General features: G+C 40.4%; 2 protein-coding genes across 2 annotated transcripts; both read left to right on the top strand.

Annotated features, from left to right (window-relative positions):
• The first annotated feature begins 4761 nt into the window (after positions 1-4761).
• Positions 4762-7416, top strand: LOC137952692 (phospholipase A1 PLIP1, chloroplastic-like). Its single transcript, XM_068799778.1, has 5 exons — positions 4762-5364; positions 5458-5991; positions 6149-6208; positions 6492-6908; positions 6997-7416. The coding sequence occupies exons 1-5, from the start codon at positions 4762-4764 to the stop codon at positions 7414-7416; spliced, it is 2034 nt and encodes a 677-aa protein (XP_068655879.1).
• Positions 7417-14766: 7350 nt separating this feature from the next.
• LOC137956229 (abscisic acid receptor PYL8-like) lies at positions 14767-18421 on the top strand. The gene is made up of 3 exons (XM_068803620.1): positions 14767-15132; positions 16054-16269; positions 17251-18421. The coding sequence occupies exons 1-3, from the start codon at positions 14977-14979 to the stop codon at positions 17473-17475; spliced, it is 597 nt and encodes a 198-aa protein (XP_068659721.1). The 5' UTR covers positions 14767-14976; the 3' UTR covers positions 17476-18421.
• The last annotated feature ends 266 nt before the right edge of the window (positions 18422-18687 follow it).

Raw genomic sequence — 18687 nt, forward strand, 5'->3', positions numbered from 1 at the left:
ATAAGTATAGTAATATATTAGATTAATTATTAATTTTTATTTATTTCCTTATAAGAGGCAATAAGAGATCCATTTAACTTTTCTAAGAAAAATTTAAAATATTTTGTTGTAATTTTCTAGTAAGTCTATGATAGTAATAGGATTTTATTTAGGTGATTGTAAATTGATAGTGATATTTCATTTAATTTTGTTATGTTTGATTATTGTATGGAGTTTATTCATAATATTATGCAGTGTATGGAGTGTTTAGACTATTTTATGGAGTGTATGGAATATTTATGGAATATATAAACAATTTTATGGAGTATTTATAGAGTGTTTATGCAAGTATTATGTATATAGATTATGCCCAATTTGAAGTAGAGGTCATGCCGAATTTTATATAGGTATTATATATATAGATTATGCTTAATTGTAAGTAGAGGTTATGCCCAATCTTATACATGTATTATATATATAGGTTATGCCTAATTTTATATAGAGGTCATGCTTAATTTTATATAAAATGTATGTATAATTTAATATATATTTTTTGAAAAATTTTAAATGTATGTTGAAGCTCGAGTTCGGCTCAAACTCGGTTAAAATTTTTGGGTTCAAGATCGATAACAATTTTAGGTTCGAGACGCGGTTCGTCTCCAAGCTCGGCTCTATCATAGGAAAGTTCGGGTCGGCTCAGCTTGGCTCCGTGCCACCGCCAGCTGACACGCGTCGTGTGAATTGTACATCCATGATCGCCGTCGGAATTAGGAAACCAGAGGTTCAGGATCCACCGCTCCGGTCCGGACCATGGGCGAACCAGGACGTGGAGACACCATCTCCCCTCACCACCATGCAACAGCACATCTGCCGTGCCCCTGCTGTCCTTGCAAAATATCTCATATCCGCTACCCAAATTACCCTCATTTTCTGTCTACTTTTAACTTGGAAATATTTCTTTCCCTGTCTTTCTGTCCCATGCTCGATCAGGGATAGTTTCGTCTGCGCTGAGGGTGGCACCCGGACCGACGATGAACAGCCGCGTGAAGGGATTCTCTCGGGTGTTCAAGAACCATTGTCGCTCTCCGACATTAGGCTTCGTTCGTCCTATTTAAGCGACGTTTCAGCGTCTCGAACAAAGCCAAATCTAAGTGGAGCGAGAGATGCTTCATGCAATTTAACGAGTTTCAAGCAAAGCAGCGCAAGGTCTCGGTTTTACTAAGATCTCTCACTATCTCTTCTACCTTATGCGCCATCTCCTCTCCAGATTTTCCTTCGCAGATAGCAGCATTTGCTCGGAACGAGGGGAAGGAGCAGCCGCATGTAAGTTCTTTACTCTTTTCTTCTTTTCTGATATTCTAGGCTTCATGAAACTCATCTCCTTTCTCTTTTCTCTGCCTTTGTTGTTTTGCATTTTTTCCCCTATTTCTTTATGCTTAATTTCGTTGCCTTGGCAGTCGTTGTGGTTAGTTTGCTTCGTATTCTCCAAATCTCGAAAGTCAAAAAATTGATTTTTTGTCTGTAATCTCAATCTTGCGCTTAATATAGTGTTGAAATATTTGTTTGTATCGATCGGGCCAATCCTTGTATAAGATCCGTGCGGATGCTTGCCTAAAGATTCGAACCTTTTAGCGCACTAGTTTCAACATGGTTTCAGAGCAGTTTGGTCCCGTGTTCGAGTGCAGCTCCCACCGAATTTATCTCGGGTTTTTTTGGTGAATTTGTTCACGGGTTTTCCTTGTGCGGGGAGTGTTGAAATATTTGTTTGTATCAACCGGGTCAGTTCTTGTATAAGATCCGTGCGGATGTTTTCCTAAAAGGTTCAAGCCTTTTAGCACACTTGTTTCAACATATAGTTCGAGTATATCTCCGTATGTCGGGCACTAAGTCAAACTAGCTTGGGAAAAGTTCCGCTTAGTTAGTCTTAATTTAACTTATGCTCGAGCTCAAACTTGAAATTAGTCTCGTTAAGTATAACCAACCAAACTTAAGATTTTTTATCCTTGGCTTGTTAGTTCGTGAGCCAATCGTTAGCATACATTTTTTTACAAAAAAATCATTTATTCTAATTGTTTTTGTCAATTCCCTCTTTAGTTAAAAACCCCCAAGAGGATCCATCGTTGAGCCCTTTTGGGTCCCTCAACATCTAATGTTATTATTTGTCAATGAAATAAATATTATTGATGAAGGTGTTTACTCTTTTTTTAGGTTTATTATGTTAGTTATCATACATTAGTATGCTTCATTACAAAGTCTTGGATTTATTGGACTCCTTTGTGATAACTTTCAATTCAATGGTACTAAGTTCATCACAATATTCTCTTTATTTATTTTAATTTTTATAATTTTTTTATAATTTTATATTTACGTTTGATCTTGAATTCGATTCGAGTGACTAAAATTTTTGGGCTTGAACTTCATTCCAATTTTAGGTTCGGAGCTTAGTTCAAGCTCTAATTTAAGTTCAAAGTATTTAGATTAAGCCAAATTCGAACATATGCAAAAAGTTTGACTGGGCTCCATGCTACCCCTATTATCCAAATCAATGAGATCCTTCTCGTCTAATTTCAATGACTTTATTGTGGAAAGTTGTTGCTACGTGCCCTTGCGAACTCTTGGTATCTGTGATCTGAAAGTTTTGAGATGGCTCGCTGGTTGGTTGGGTGCTCATTGTCGTGCGACAAAGTTACCATTGGCGGAATCAGAGCTCTATTCCAAAGTGTTATAAGAATCTAAAGAGATAATATTTAGACTTTCGTTCCTTAAAATTGGTTGCACGTGCTTCCAACTCTATCACGGATATTTTTAACTTTTTTATTTTTAATTTAAAAACTCTAATGGACTGAAAAACCCTCCTAATCATCCACCTTGTTTCGTTCAATTCTGATTAACCTTTCGGCAATGTTTGAAGATCCTACATTAGTCAGTATAAATAGTGTATAAGTGTGAGTCTTTGGTCTCACTTAATCGACTAGTCTTTTCGGGTTGTATTGGTTAGGTACTTACATGGTATTAGAGCAGGTATCCATATGTCCTGCCTTCGAATCCCCGCGCTCGCATGTTTGGCGCGGGGACTTTGTATTTGTATTTGTATTTATATTTGGAATTTGTCCTGGGTTTAACTTGGGGTTTGGTTGGTGTTGGAATATGTTAGTGATCTGTGTTAAGTATTTGACTTTCTGCACCTTAATCGACTAGTTTGCTGGGTACAGATGACTTGGTACTTGGCATTTGACACTCCACCCCGTGTTCGAATCCCCGAGGGGACTTTGGTTTGTTTGGTCTTTGGATTTGATTTAGTCTTTACATTTGGCGGAGTGGGTGTATGTGTGGGTCCTTAGTCCTACTTAATCGACTAGTCTGTTGGGTGTGAATTGCTTGGTATTTAGCATGTTCGAATCCTTGAGGAGACTTTGGTCAGGTAATTACACGGTTATACATGAAAATCTTTGTGAAGGTTACGTTTAGAAGTCTTGTCTTGTGCTGTAACAGAGGGAGAGTCACCAAAAACGAAATGGGAAGTCAAGAGTTGGATATTAGAATATTACGTCCATTCGGGGTTTACGAGTCTCCAGGTTCTCACGTGAACGGACGGGCACGATTCTGTCTCTTATTGAGACAGGCTAGAGTATTATTTCGAGGTTCGCAGTCCTCACAGTTCAGAAAGAAGCTTCTTCTCTTCCATTCTTAAGAGAATCTGGCTTATACAATTTAGGCAATTAATTGTATGACTCGACAGGGATGAACCAGAAATTTTTCCTAGTCTCTATAACAATCAGAAAAGCGAGAATCCCTATGGCAAGTAGTCCTCTTCTTCTTCTTTAAAAGAAAGGAAAACAACTCCTGAGAGCCTAAATCTCTTCTTTATCAAGTTCATACTCGTCTGCTCCCATTTTCTTTCCAACCTTTTTTAAAAATTTCAGTCGGTTCCTCCCTCAGATGGAGTCTGCGAATCGGGGAAACCTCGAACTTTCAGTATTCAAGCAGACGTGTTTGAATAAGAGGAAAACTTGTTGGAGAGAAAGAGAGAAAACGTAAAAACCCAAGACAAGAAAGACAAGTAGCGGGATTTCGTTTCTTGTCAGGTTGTGAAGACGGAGATCTTCATGCAGAGGGCATCTCAGTTTGGCAAGACCGAGGGATCATCGAGATGAACAGCGAGCTCTTTTGTTCGTAACTGCCCGACAAAGTACTCTCCCTTGTGCCCAGAGTCCATTTCCAGTACGGAAACGCTAAATTTTCGTTCTTCACAAAATGATCCTTTTCATCAAGAGATGTCTGGAATGCCCAGCATCTTGGATTCCGTTGATTCCGGTTTTTGCCTGTGGGCAGGACTAATCTTCCAGGATCAAAAGCATTTGGCAGTTTTCTTTTCGTGTTGACCAATGTATACCCCAACAAGGACCGGTAAGAATTGGGAGGACCGGTTTTTGTAGTCTACCTAACTTACACTGGAACAGAATCATCTTCGTCTTTACGTAGAGAACAAGGGACATTTCCTTCGAATTCGAAGGCAGCCTTTTTAATGGCAGGCAGCTTGGCTGATTTGGTTTCAAGAACTTTCTCAACTGCCCAAGCAGAGGGGAGAAGGGCAACGGGGAGTTCTTCAGTTGTTTTCTTTTCCTTTTGACCTTTTCAAACTGTACCCTCACTTATATACTGTATCCGGTGTGCAGCTTTTTTCAACTTGGGAAAGGAAGAGATCTCAAGGATAACAAAGAAAAGAGAGAAAAAAGAAAAAAAAAAAAAAGAAACAAAGGTTCCTACTTTTTTTGAAGCACTATGGCTTATAACAGTTTGTCTAGTACATCCCTTTCGGCAAAAGAGATATTTCGAGGAAGGGATGCATACCGGCGGACACATTCCAGCACTCACCTCCTGGATCGTTCCGGAAGGTGTAGATCCAGATCGGAGCCCCATCTTTGTTGCTCCCTGAAACTGGCACAGGCAACGACGGCGGAGACAAAGCTCAAGAGTAGCCGTTCCTTTGGAATATTTCCTTTCAATTTCTCGGGTTCTATTATTCCCACTTCTGTCAAGTCGTTTTTGTTCGAACAAGAGTACTGTAATGAAGTGCAGTTGGAGGACCCCTCCACGGAGTGCGAAGGAGAGGAAGTAATGGAGACTGAGAAGAGAGCGAATTGGGTGGAGAGGCTCATGGAGCTGAGAACCCGGTGGAAGGACAGGCAGAAGGAGGATAGTGGAGAAGGAGAAAGTAGTGAAGACGATCTATGTGGGGTGAGTTATGAAGAGGAAATCGAAGAGATCAGTTTCGACAGAGAGTCGTTCTCCAAGCTCTTGGCCACTGTCCCATGGTCGCAGACGAAGCTTTTCTCACAGCTGGCTTTCCTCTGTAACATGGCTTACGTTATTCCGGAGATCAAGGTATCTATGATTTCGATGGAACAGTGAAACGCCATATAATTCCCACTGATACAAATTATATGACTTTTGAGCTTTAACTTTTCCTTCATCTAGATTGAAGATCTACGCAAATACTATGGATTGCACTTCGTGACATCTTCTCTGGAGAAAAAAGCAGAGGCAGCTTTAATAAAAGCACAGCTCGATCGTGACTCCAATGTCGTACCTGAATCGACTGGATTACCGCAGCAACCCGTCTCGGAGAAAACTACGCGTTCGAAGGTGAAAAAGCGGCTGAACCGCCCATCAGCAGCATATGATATAGCCGCATCGGCGGCCGCGTACGTGCATTCGCAAGCCAAGGAACTTCTTTCTATGGGCTCCTCCTCCGACGGGGCCCAGGCCGACGAGCTTAGGAAAGAATGCCCTCAAATGGAGGACCGAAACGATGGGGCGAACTCGCCTTCTAGGGTTTATAAGTCGGAGGTGGCTGCTTATGTGGCCGCCTCGGCGATGACGGCGGTCGTTGCTGCGGAAGAGACGGCAAAGTCGGAGGCGGCGAGGGATCTTCGCTCGCTGCATTCCTCGCCTTGCGAATGGCTCGTCTGCGATGACCCAGTCACATGTAGGCGTTCCTTCGTCATTCAGGTTGAGCTTGTTGCTTTCATTATATTTTAATTATTCTACAATAATGAGTTGGACTAAGGCCCATGAGCCCAAGAGAAGAGAGTGGGTCTGTCTTTATTATGGGCTTTCTAGCACGATGTAAAATCTTCTGAGCTAATGGGCTTTTCTTAAATGACAGGGATCTGATTCACTGGCATCATGGCAAACAAATCTCTTCTTCGACCCAACCAAATTTGAGGTGAGGAAAAACTTAACCCGTCGCTGTAAAATTGGATCCAAGGATCGTCCCAAAATGATTAGCCAACTTAGGATATCTCTTTTCTAACTAATAAACTCAAAATCTCTGTAACACTCGCCTTACGTATAACCCTTCTTTTGTTGCTCTAAATATGGATAATTTTGATGAAGCCATATGAGTATTTGCTATGAAAGTCAAGTCTAAAGGACATCCCAATATGACTAACAACTCAAGTATCTTTCTCTACTACTAAACTCAAATCTTTAGAAATCTGCATATTCAGGGAACAGATGTGCAAGTTCACAGGGGAATCTATGAAGCAGCCAAGGGGATATACGAGCAACTCATGCCCGAGATTCTTCATCATTTGAATCTGTATGGAGCAAGGTCGAAGCTTCAATTCTCCGGCCATTCTTTGGGCGGTAGCCTTTCCCTCCTAGTAAACCTGATGCTCTTGAGGAGAGGCGTTGTAACGCCCCGTAACCTTCTTCCAGTTGTCACATTTGGGTCTCCGTCTGTCTTCTGCGGTGGGCGTCGAGTCCTGGAAGAATTAGGTTTGGACGAGAATCATGTCTGCTCAGTGGTGATGCACAGGGACATCGTCCCTAGAGCCTTCTCTTGCGACTACCCTAGCCAAGTGGTTCTAGTTCTCAAACGTCTCAATGGTGCATTCCGAACCCACCCTTGTCTAAACAGTCATGTAAGTAGTACCCATTCCACGATTTGAAAGTACTTTTGGATAATTGAATTCCTCCTCCTCATTTCTTCTGCAATGGTGGGTTTTGCAGAAAGTATTATACTCTCCGCTGGGGAAGTTATTCATTCTCCAACCCGATGAGTCGTCGTCCCCATCTCATCCCTTGATTCCTCCTGGTAGTGGTTTCTACTCTCTGGACGACAGCAAAACAGCGTCCCCAGCAAGCGCATTGAGGACTTTCTTCAACAATCCTCACCCTCTCGAGACCCTGAGCGATCCAACAGCTTACGGTTCCGAAGGCACGATACTCAGAGATCATGATTCGAGTAACTACCTCAAGGCCATCAATCGCGTGCTTCGTCAACATACCAAATGGCTAGTTCGCCAATGGAGGAAAGAGAGGCTACATCACTGGTGGCCACTCTTGACAATGTCGCCTCACACTTGGGTACACGAAGGCATTCCAGATAACAGGAGTCTGGTACGAAAAGAGGTAGTTACTGGCGTGTGAAGCTAGCTACCTGTAAATTCTTCCAGTCTCTTCTCGTTCATGTCTGGAAGAAGCGTCTTATAATCTATCATGATATGTATGTAAATGCTTGCCTTCATTGCCTTTAGTTTAGGCCCCTTATAAGAAATCCACGATTCTTGTCCACGGTCTTGAATCGAATTGGTTGGCCATATCCGACTCTCTGCGTCTCTTTCCATTCCACCTCGATTAGCACAACCCATGTTCAGACGAAACAGCCGAGTTCTACCGAGAAAAACCTTGGGAGTTTTCCAAAGCTCCCACACCCACTTGTACGTAAAGCATGTCACGCTAGCAGAGAAGACAAAGGGTCGGACATGAAAGCTACCCACTAAGGCCACTGCGCCCACCGCTGCCTTACAGAGGCGGGCAACGACCGTCTTCTTTTTATTTGATTACTTTCCTGTCAATATCACTTTCAGAGCTCGGAGCCCTTTAATCCGATAAGGCCTGGACTGAAGACAGTATCAAAGCCCAAACTGGCACGGTCAGGAATCCGATAATAACATTTGGATCGGTATGCCGCCGGAGATGGTGCAGCTAAATGACAACGGGCAAGCTTCAGCTTTCTTCCTTTTTCCTGGTCAAGGATTACTGATTTCAGAGAAGTCTTTTGATCGGAACTGAATACGACAGAAAAAAAGCTCCGGATAAGTTCTTTAAAATGCTAAACTCTTTATGTTATCTTCAGGCTTATCCCCGGATTGATAAATCTTTTAAGAGTTTTGGCCCAGAGCTAAAAAGCAGCTGCCAAAGATGGATTAGAGACTTATCAAGCTTAGTTGAACAACGGTGAGTAAATCCATCTTTGATATTCATAACCGACTAAAGTCCTGTTGTCGTATTTTTGGAATACGGTTCTTACTTTTTCTTTTTCAACTCATCTACAGATGAGAGTAACACTGTTAAGTCCATCGTAAGAGTGACTTCTCCATGATTCAAGATATCGATTTCTTACAGAAATTCAACGCTTGGAGAGATCAAGGCCGTTCCAGGATCACCCCTTCTCTTTCAGCTTGACTTTTGGGATCCAGAACTGTGGTTTCTCAGAAGATTTTCCTCTCAGGTGTCAACTAAAAAGCCGAAGCAATAGCTGTATCAACTTTCCCCCCCTCATTTTGATGCGAAAGGGAGGGAGGGAGAGAAGAGCCTTTAAGGAAGAATTTTCAATCTTTCTTCGGGAAAAGAGAGTGATAGGGTTCCTTAAACAATGGCTGACAAATAAGCTCTGCATTTATTTAGAAACCTAATTCTGCGAATCTGGGTTTCCTGATTCCCCTCTTGTCTTGTCCATTATTTGGGACCTTGTACAAACTGCAACTTTTTCTATCCTCTCTCCACGTAAAGATATTTCTGCCTTTCGGAGATTATCTTCCAGAAACTGGATCTTTTCTAGTTGAGTGCTGAAGTCGATTCAAAGCAAACCTAATCATATTTCATCATAGAAAGTAAAGTTACCAGTAGAATATCACGTTTATCCAGTAACAGCATTTGCTGAAACATCCCATTTTCTGATTCGGCTTCCTGCCACAGGCCTGCTCCCCGTGAAGAAGTATCAATCACATAAACTGGGGGAAATCATTCAACAATTCTTAAACTTCGTAACAAAGAAACAGCCCAAGAATTGAATAATTCAGAGACGAATATAGAAGAATAATTCACTAATTGTGACTTATGAAGCTTCGATCAAGGGTTTTTCTAATCCCTGATCTTCCTGAGACTTTTGGGTTCCAGTTAATTCCAATATGGGTAGAGTCTTAAAGATATTTCCCAAGCAGCAAGCAGATAATCTTTCTAACGACGAATCTACCGACAATTCTGCTTACTCAGATAATATTTTTAAAGGAATTTTAATATTCTGAACAAAATTATAAAAGGGAACTTTTTGTTGCCTACCTTTTCACAGTTTATGCTACCAACTGAAGATATTTCAATTATAATAAGCCAAATATATGTTCGGCCAATAAAATGTGGACAGAGTCCATTTTCTAGAGACAAGGCATGGCATGGGGATCCTCATGGCCTTGTCTTTTTCTCTATCCAAATGTTGCTTCCCCGATAGCATATCTGAATATATTAACAAGAAGGAAAAATGACAAGCTGAGCATCTGCGCACTTGTCAATTGATGCATCTTCAATCAGCCTCACATCATCTAATAATCACTTTTGAGAGCCTGCATGAGTCAAAACAGTTCAAGCTCTCCCTAGTCGCACTACCTTTTCTTTTCTCTCTCTTTTCATGGTTCATTGCATAAGATAAAGCAATAAGAAAAACAACCAGCACCAGCACCAGCACCAGCACCACCACTCAAGACTCTTTTCTCTCCCCTGCCTCAATCTTCACCTTTGAGAACAGCTCTACCTAATTCGAGCATGATCTTGCTTCGACAGCGGATTCGTAGTAGAGATCAGGTAATTGGCAATAATGAGACAATAGTGTCGTTCAGTTTCCACTTTAGCACCACTGCTGGTCGGTCATCTTCCTTTAAGCTGCTTTGTTAGTTCCATTTTATTTATAGGGTTCGGGATAGTTCCGTTCTCCAAGGTTGAAATCCTAGAAAAATAACCCAAACCATTTATAGTTGCGTTTTGGAATAACTGCAAATAGTACATAGTGTACTAAGGTTATAGAGGTATGAGCAAAATAATTTTCTTAGTCCTATATATAGATGATATTCTATTTGATTCAAGTGATTGGGGTTTACTTTGTGAGGTTAAACAATTTTTCTCGATAAAATTTGAAACAAGTAAAATATTATTTATATATAGGACAAAGTAAATTATTTTGCTCCCAATAACCTTATAGTATATACATTAATCCATGATATTATTTTTAAAACCAAATGAAGAAATAAAATTATAAAATTTTAAATACATTGACGGGAAACTTGTTTTAGCTCATATATAGATTTCTTAAGATTACAAATCAAGTGATCGTTCTCCTCTGAATTTCATGTAAACCTCTTATTCTATGTTTTCATTGAGGAATGCCGTTTTCACATCCATTTGATGCAATTCCATATCGAAATAAGTTACCACTACCATGATTATCCGAAAGACGTTTACTAGTGATTCGATCTAGTCCCACCATGTAACAAAAAATTATACTGATTCATATATATAGTGGCAGAGCCAGAAAATTATCTAGAGGGAAAATTATACTAGAATGAATAATTTATTTTTTTGTTATTGTGCATGTGTTGAATATATCGGTGCTGTGAATTTAGCCTCAATTTCCTAAAAGTTAGTTTAGGAGTTAGTACACAATGAGCTTAGAACACTACTGAAGCCTTTTGATTCCGGAAAACAATATCTTTTCAGTAAAAATAAAGTTCGGGAGAGCTACTCTTTCAGTTTCATAACCCAGTTTCAGCTGTTGGAATTTGTGTTTGTATCGACCGGGCCAGTCCTTGTACAAGATCCGTGGGGTTGCTTTCCTAAAAGGTTCGAGCCTTTTAGCCCAACGGTTTCAACATGGTATCAGAGCAGGTTGGTCCCGAGTTCGAGTCCCACTCCCACCGAATTTTGTCCCAGGTATTTCTGGTGAATTTGTCCTGGGTTTTCCCAGGAGTTTGTCCCGGGTTTTTCCGGTGAATTTGTCCACGGGTTTTCCCGTGCGGCGGAGTGTTGAAATTTGTGTTTGTATCGACCGGGCCAGTCCTTGTATAAGATCCATGGGGTTGCTTTCCTAAAAGGTTCGAGAGCCCAACGGTTTCAACATCAGCCAAATGGGAAAACAAGAACAAAAATCTAGGAAATGAATCCTTGTCAGGGAAACATGCAATGAGAATCTCAGAGTGGAAAAGGCAAGTGAATGGGTTACGTTCACTGCGCAATTCGAACCGTAAACACAAACCCATTTGTCAATTACAAAAGCAGCGAATCACATGCCAGTACTGCATGGCATTTTGGTGCAGGAAATGGGTAAAGCCATGGGTGGCGACATTAAAAAAGAAGAAAAGAAAAAAAAACACTGAAGACTTTAAGAGCAGCAAGCTTGCTCGCCAACTACCGCACCGTGGCGGACACAATTATTTCACAGGGTTCAAGTGCTTGCTTGGGATTTGGGCAGAGTGGGCGAGTGTGACGGCTAACATCAACTCTCCCCACCTCGACTTAAATGTAGTCCATTCCGTTTCCAGTGCGGTTGTTTGCAGTTTTTACGCGTTACAGTGACCGAGCATCCCTGTGGGGAATTTCGTCGAACAGCTGCCTCGCATCGGGTAAAACAAGAAGAAACAGTCGTACTGATACGATTCCCTTGTCTTCCAAGTGTCTACGTCAAGATTACTACAGCGATGACCAGAAGTTGGTTGCTGGATGGAGGATGGCAGAGGGTGAAACTGCGAAGACAAGTTATGTTCAGAGTGTTGCTACATTTGGAAACTCTGGTAGGATCTTATCCTCTGAGCTGGGTAATTCCTTTCTTCGTGGTTGGCCCTTCTTGTTGGACCCCTTTTCCTCTCACCGGTCAACCATATCAGACGTATATTTTGTTTCTTGATGCGTTTATCCCAATATGGTCGGTTGGAGTTTGTTGTGAGATCAATATTAGAAAAATCACAACTGGCTCAACCCACCATCTCCGGCGTCGGGGCTCTAATCGCACAGTACCGGAGGGAAATAACTAAGCTCGAGTTTCAGAAAAATTTCTTCGATTTTCGAGAGGGACGATACGAGAGCCAACGGAAAGAAAGACTTTGGCAACCCAGAAAAATAGATAATTCTTTTGCCACGTGGATCACTCAGAAGATGACACGTCGTTCCCAGTCGCTTTCTACCGCAACATCAGACCCTGGCCTTTTCCTTCTGAAACAGCCCAATAAGAGCGCTCTTGTCTCACTTCGATACGATCCCACGCGTAAGTAAGCGGGCGGGGAGCGCATCTCGAGGCGCCGCCTGAAAAGACATGCTTTCACCCTTATAATTCCAAGAATGACAGACGAGTCCTGTTCTTCTTCGAGTCTACGCGCACGTCACGACCAGTAACTCCAAGGACATAGACGGTATTCTTTAACTAAAACAGGTCTATTTAGTATTTACGTTCTTTTCGTTCACGCCTACCGAGGCGATCACCGCATCGGCTGCATTTCGGTAAAGTCAAGAGCACGAGAAAAGTAAAACATCGGCGAGATTCGTGAACGGAAGAGGGGTTGACGTGATCGGCGATGGCGGCGCCGCTGGCGATCTTTCCAATTATAGGCTAAAAGATGCTCCAGCAGCATAAGTGTGTCTTTTCATTTGGAAAGGTAGCAGGGAGAATATTCCAACCGTAGAGAACTACTAACAAAAACCAAAAATAGCAAGTTTCCGCACGGACCCGAGTGGACGTAATTCCCACTGAATTGTCCATTCCAAGCTCACTGCTTTATGTGGAGAGAAAATAAATAAATTGGGATGGCTCATTAAAAATGTTCAATCCCTACAGCGGGCACAATGTGGTTAGCAAACTGCTAAATGCATGTGTTGTAACATGCAAGAATGTGGTATGGTGCTTGGTGCTTTACCACTCATAGCCCAATTACTTAGATATATTTAGCATGAATGTGTTAACTTGTACCATTAATGTGACACATTAGGAATTGTTGGAGATTTAGTGCGACATACAGCTTTGAAAAAGATAGACTTTCTTCGCAAAAAAGTGCATTAACCTAAGTCTTTTTAAGCAAGCACGGCGGAGAGATATTTTAGTAATTTCAATTTTTTTTACTTGTAGTAGGTACATGTTACATATAAAGGCCACATAAATGTGACAAGCTCTTTATTTTTTGGTAATTTTGGTAATTATTATTTGTAATAATTTTTCTCCAAACTTGGAGTGAGTTGGCAGAGAAAACCTGGACTCGGTTGAAAGAACGGTTGAGTTCCACCCTTAGGCTTGATTCACTAGAAGACAAAATCAAGATCTTATGTACGCGTAGGCTCCACGTGAATAAACAACCCTTAATTCTCTCTCATGCTAAGACACGCTTTAGGAAATTTTAAGGGGGATTGTTGATAACAAAAGACCATATGTCACGAATAAAAGCCTTAATTATAGCCAAGTGGGGATAACATTTGGTCGTTTGTGACAATAACACCCTCACCCAACCCCACTTTCCCTTTAACGTATTGTTCAATGAGATCTTGGTGCCATCACGACTATTTACCAAAATTAATTATAAAATTTTTCCAAATATTATTTGCTCATTAATGTCTAAATTACCCTCCGAGTTACTATCAGTAAAGGGTAAAATGAACACATAAAAGACGTGTCTATATATTGTACCATAAGCTAGGTACCTAATTGTTAGTGTCCAAGGATGTGTGTCTCAATTACACGCTTTGATTTTCAAGGGGCCGAGACATGGAAACACATAACACTCATTGGAGTTTAGAGGCTATCACAAAAGTGAAAAGGGCTAACCTATCTGAACCATAATAGAAGTTATGAGAGACTCGGCTAAATGGCAAATCAAAGAGTTTTTTTTTTTTTGTATTTTATCAAATTTAAAATTTTTAATATATTGGCTAGATACGATATCAAACAAAAGACTGTGAATAAACATATCGGGTTCATGTATATTTGTAAAACCAAACTTAGGGTAAACCTTGTATACGATAAGCTTGAACTCGCAAACTTTTAGTGTATTAAGTATCTAACCCCTTATTATTGATAGAGATCTCAACTTCTACCATTACAGTCATGTACATATGTAACTCTATATTCATATAAATCTTTTTATCATTTTATAACTATAAATACATGTATCAATGAAAGTAATATCATCGGAAAATATTCTTTTAATATTTCTTCTAAAATCATCATCTCCTCTCTTCCTTAATGTTTTGTTAATTTTTCTTTTCTCTCTAAAGAAACTAAAAAGTCTAATGAACAATTAATTCATAAATCATAATTATTTTTATTGGCCACATTTTATCAAATATAAGCTAGTAATTGTATGACTCCAAGCTTTTGAAATAAATACGAAAGATGATTAACGTATTTGATGATTTGAAATATAAGAAATCAAAATTGTGATTGTAGATTAATTAATGAAGACTGGGATTAAACCTGGTTCGTTTTTGAGTTGATGAAACTTCAAAGTCGAGTTAAAGCGGACAAAAAAGTTCGGCTTCGGTTGCCGACATTACTTCGCGGTTTGGACAGGCTCGGGAATTACAGAATTGTTCGTCGTCTACCGGCAACGGGGATGGTGAACGTGGAGTTACGACCGAAGGGTAGAATCGTCAACCAAAACACAAGGTCATGGCATTTTTCGTAAAAGCGTCCAAAGCTGGGGGTGTCTTAATTCTGTCGGCCAAAGATAATAAGGTTCAGGAATGGCGACTGGCGAGAGGAGGATGAAAAAAAGCAGATTTCTTTTCCATTTTAACTAGAAGAAGCCATGGGAGTGGTTTCGATTTCGAGGTAGTTGTGACGGTAGAGGAACTCTGAGGCTTGCTGCGGGGGCGTTGTCTGGTTTCGCTTGGGCTGTATTTGTGAGAGGAAAAGCGGTCTTTTTCTTTCTGCCTTTGCCTTCGATAGGGTTGCTATATTGGATGATTGGAGATTGGAGAAGTATAGATATTTTCGCCATGACAGCGAATGGATGCAGGATGGAGTCTGAGTATATATATAGATACCATCAACATGAGATCAGAGAAAACCAGTGCAGTTCCACGCTCGTCAAACACATCAAAGCTCCAGCTCATCTCGTGAGATCCCTTTTCCGCTATCGATCTACTTAAATTTGATTTTTCTTTTTTCTCTTTGCGCTGTTGATATCGTTTTTGTTCTTTTTAGTTTTACGAAGATTTGGTATCAGATCCGTCGGTTCACTGGATGATTTCATCTGTTTTTTCTTTGTCGGCTTTGGATGCTTTGTTATCAGATCAGAACAGCTCTGTTCGATCCAGTCTGTTCAATGTTTTACCGTCCTGTTCCCTGCCATTGAAGCACCCGAGGCGTCTTTGGTTTCTGTTTGAATAGGGCAGTGGCTACTGGACGAAGGTTTCTACCCTTTTTCTTCTTCTATTTCCTAGTAGAGCTGCCATTTTCTTCGCTCTTTTATGTGTTTCCGCCCCAGCAACACCACGGAATTCGAGTTTTTGGAAACTTCCAAACAGATGTCGGTCTCGATTGTTTTTCAAGAAATTACGCGGAGGTTCCTTTTTGTGATTGTTTACCTTTTACTGGTTGGAGTAGCTCGCTTCTAGTGTAAAAGGAGCGAAGAAAGACTTAGACATAATAAGGCTCTTCCGTCTTTTCACTTCAAATTTGTGTTTCGTAGCTCTCTTGAGGATTTTGCCCTGATAGATGCGAAATACTCTTGTCGCGTGATGAGTCCTCTAGTAATGTGGTAGACCTGATCAAGTTATGGGAGATTATTTATCCGTAGGAGAGGGTATTGTAGCTTTGGAGAGTCCAAGACCCGGAAGAAAACACAGGCTTTCGCTATAAATCCTGGATTTATTTATTACAGATTCTGTTTTATTCTGCTCAATTAATGCGATTTGCTTCTTTGCTCAGTGGAACGAAAAGACTGATGAATATTCTTTTTTCTAAACTGTATTTATGTTCGAAGGGCTTGCTTTATGATGTTGGTTTTTCTCTTCTTTTTTTTCTGGTGTGATCAGGTATGGTCTTTGGTAAGAAGATTTGATCAGCCCCAGAAATATAAGCCTTTCATCAGTAGATGTGTCGTACAAGGTGATCTGGAAATTGGAAGTGTAAGAGAGGTGAATGTGAAAACAGGACTTCCAGCCACGACTAGCACAGAGCGTTTGGAGCTTTTGGATGATAATGAGCACGTTCTCAGTGTCAGGATTGTTGGCGGCGATCACAGGCTGAAGGTTTAAAGTTTCCTTGAAACTCTTACCTAGTTTTCAAAATTCTGGTTCTTGTTTGATTGAACCATTTCAAAGCTTGTGTCCAGGTTATGAGTGATTCCTAAAGGAAGAAAATGTATATCATTTATTAATAAAATATTTAGTTTTAGGTACAAAAAATTACTAACAACAAAAAAACGAAGCAGTTTTATGTACCTGTTGTCCCAAAACTTCAGGAAGTTATGCTTAGCTGAATAAGGTGCAGTAGCTCCTGCAGATTTAGATTTAATTTTTTTAAATAATGGTGATTTCATCAAAGAATAATTAACACAAAGAAGCCCAAATACTCAACAAATAGTTATTCGTTTTGAGACATCAATTCTGTTTCTCAGTACGTTTATTCTAACAGCTGTACTAATACGGTGGTGAAAATCTGTCAAAATTCAATATTGACTTTGAACGGTTCTGGGTTAGCCTCCTAAATTATATTCATTCTGACAATTCTACTAACATGATTGTAGAATCTAGCTGAAATTGATTAACAATCTGAAACCTGAATAAATATGGCTGCGTTTTTGTGTGCCAGACATCTAAGTTTCAGTTTATCTTTAAGCTCATTGATCTTTTAGTAATTTGTGCTCTCTGTTTAAGTCACCGGATAGGTTTGACCTTGTTTCTTAAGCCTTACCAAGTATCCCGTATTAAATTAACTTATTTGTTCATGGTGACATCAATCTCTTGGAACTGAAATTGTGGCAGCTTTAACCAGGAAGAACATATTTTTGATAAGCAGTTCCAACATATTGCAGGGCGGTTATGCCTGAACTGTATCTCTGGTTTTGTTTACATCAAAATTTCTTTCATGACGTAACTTCAATGAGGAAAAAAATGTTTGACAAAACTTCATTTACCCAGAAAAGTTTATCTTCCTTACATCTATCTGAGACCTTATCTTTGTAATTTACTGACCTACCAAATTTCAAATGTTATTTGGTTTTGCTACAGAACTACGCATCTGTCATCACAGTGCATCCTGAGGTCATAGAAGAGAGACCAGGAACGATGGTTATTGAGTCTTTTGTTGTTGACGTGCCCGATGGAAACACCAGGGACGAGACTTGCTACTTTGTGGAAGCCCTCATCAAATGCAACCTCAAATCTCTTGCTGATGTGTCGGAAAGGCTGGCTGTGCAGGACAGGACTGAACCCATTGATCGGATGTTGGGTTAGGAGGAGGACGAGAGGGCTTGGGCTGTGATCTCACCATGGATGAAGCTTCCGAGGCTTTCACAACTCGGAAGCTTTGGAGACAGACTGGTAGCTCTGTATGACATTTTCTGAAGGCCATCTCTCTCATTCTCTCTCTCTCTGTCTTTCTCCATCTCTCTTTGTCTCTCTCTCTGTCTTTCTCTCTCTCCTTGTTTGTTAGTTTTTCTCTTTTAAACGGTGATAATGGGATTTCCTGCGTCTTAGTTGGCTCAAGAACCTCATCCTTCTACAGGTCTCCAACGTACCCATGAATTGAAAAAGAAAAAAAAAAAGGTCAGGAAAAGAAAGTAGGCAATCTTTTTGTCTTGTGATTTTTCTGGGTTTTGGCCATGGTGGTATTGTCTCTGCTTCTGTGGTTGTTGTAAATATCTCTGCCAGAATATGTATTTATATGGTGGTTCTGATGAAAGGTCATGTGGCTTCTGCTTGCAGTGCAGAGATAGAGAATTGAGAGTCAGCTGTTTTGAGGAGGCTTGTACAGATTATTCTATTTCATACTTAATTATTCCTAGTATTATAAGTACTGGATGGCCCATTTCCTTACTATTACATCCCTGTGCTGGCTACAGGTTTTCTCTTATATATTTCTTTGACAGATTCTCTGAAATTCTCCACCAAATTTGCTGCTTCAAACAAGCAAGAAATATCTTAAGCTGACGATAAACGCAGCGTTTATCCTTTTTGTCAATTGAATGTGTCTATTTCCTTTTCCTGAGTTGGTTATTTCTTTTTCTTCGTTTTTGTTCGGTTCTTTCTTCCGTGGGGCCAAGCAGCTTAGCTCTTCACCAACTCTGAGCTACACGACAGAGATTATTTGGGCCCAGAGATAATGAAGTCTAAAGCTCCAGAAGTCGCCAAAGTCGTTTCTGCGGGGTGGGGACCCTCAATCGTCAATACTCAATACTGATCCGCCCCTTGGCGGCAGTTGATGCAGGCTTTTGAGCGTCGACAACCGCGTTAGGATTTTGGTAAGCATCAAATGATTTCATGATTTTTAAATATTTTACTGCTTTCACTCGTTCACACTAGTCAAAACATTGAATCACCAACACCTTTGATACTTCATTTTGAATCTCAAAATTGATTTTACCCTTTCGGCTTGAGTAAACATTGAGCTTTTTAGAATAATATCTCAAAGTTCGGGTCTCATTAGGTTTGAAAATAATCAAATGT

Source organism: Aristolochia californica, unplaced genomic scaffold (genome assembly GCF_029961685.1).
Source record: "Aristolochia californica isolate CCGP_79_NKW_82.1479 unplaced genomic scaffold, dmAriCali1.0.hap1 SCAF_1, whole genome shotgun sequence".
In the NCBI taxonomy this organism is placed as follows: Eukaryota; Viridiplantae; Streptophyta; class Magnoliopsida; order Piperales; family Aristolochiaceae; genus Aristolochia; species Aristolochia californica.

Bases quoted from the DNA above. Each gene is read 5' to 3' on its own strand.
- LOC137956229 (XM_068803620.1), top strand. From the start codon at position 14,977: ATGATTGGAGATTGGAGAAGTATAGATATTTTCGCCATGACAGCGAAT. The intron at 15,133-16,053 runs GTGAGATCCCTT...TGGTGTGATCAG, and splicing joins TCAAAGCTCCAGCTCATCTC to GTATGGTCTTTGGTAAGAAG. The intron at 16,270-17,250 runs GTTTAAAGTTTC...GTTTTGCTACAG, and splicing joins GCGGCGATCACAGGCTGAAG to AACTACGCATCTGTCATCAC.
- LOC137952692 (XM_068799778.1), top strand. From the start codon at position 4,762: ATGGCTTATAACAGTTTGTCTAGTACATCCCTTTCGGCAAAAGAGATA. The intron at 5,365-5,457 runs GTATCTATGATT...TCCTTCATCTAG, and splicing joins ACGTTATTCCGGAGATCAAG to ATTGAAGATCTACGCAAATA. The intron at 6,209-6,491 runs GTGAGGAAAAAC...CTGCATATTCAG, and splicing joins TCGACCCAACCAAATTTGAG to GGAACAGATGTGCAAGTTCA.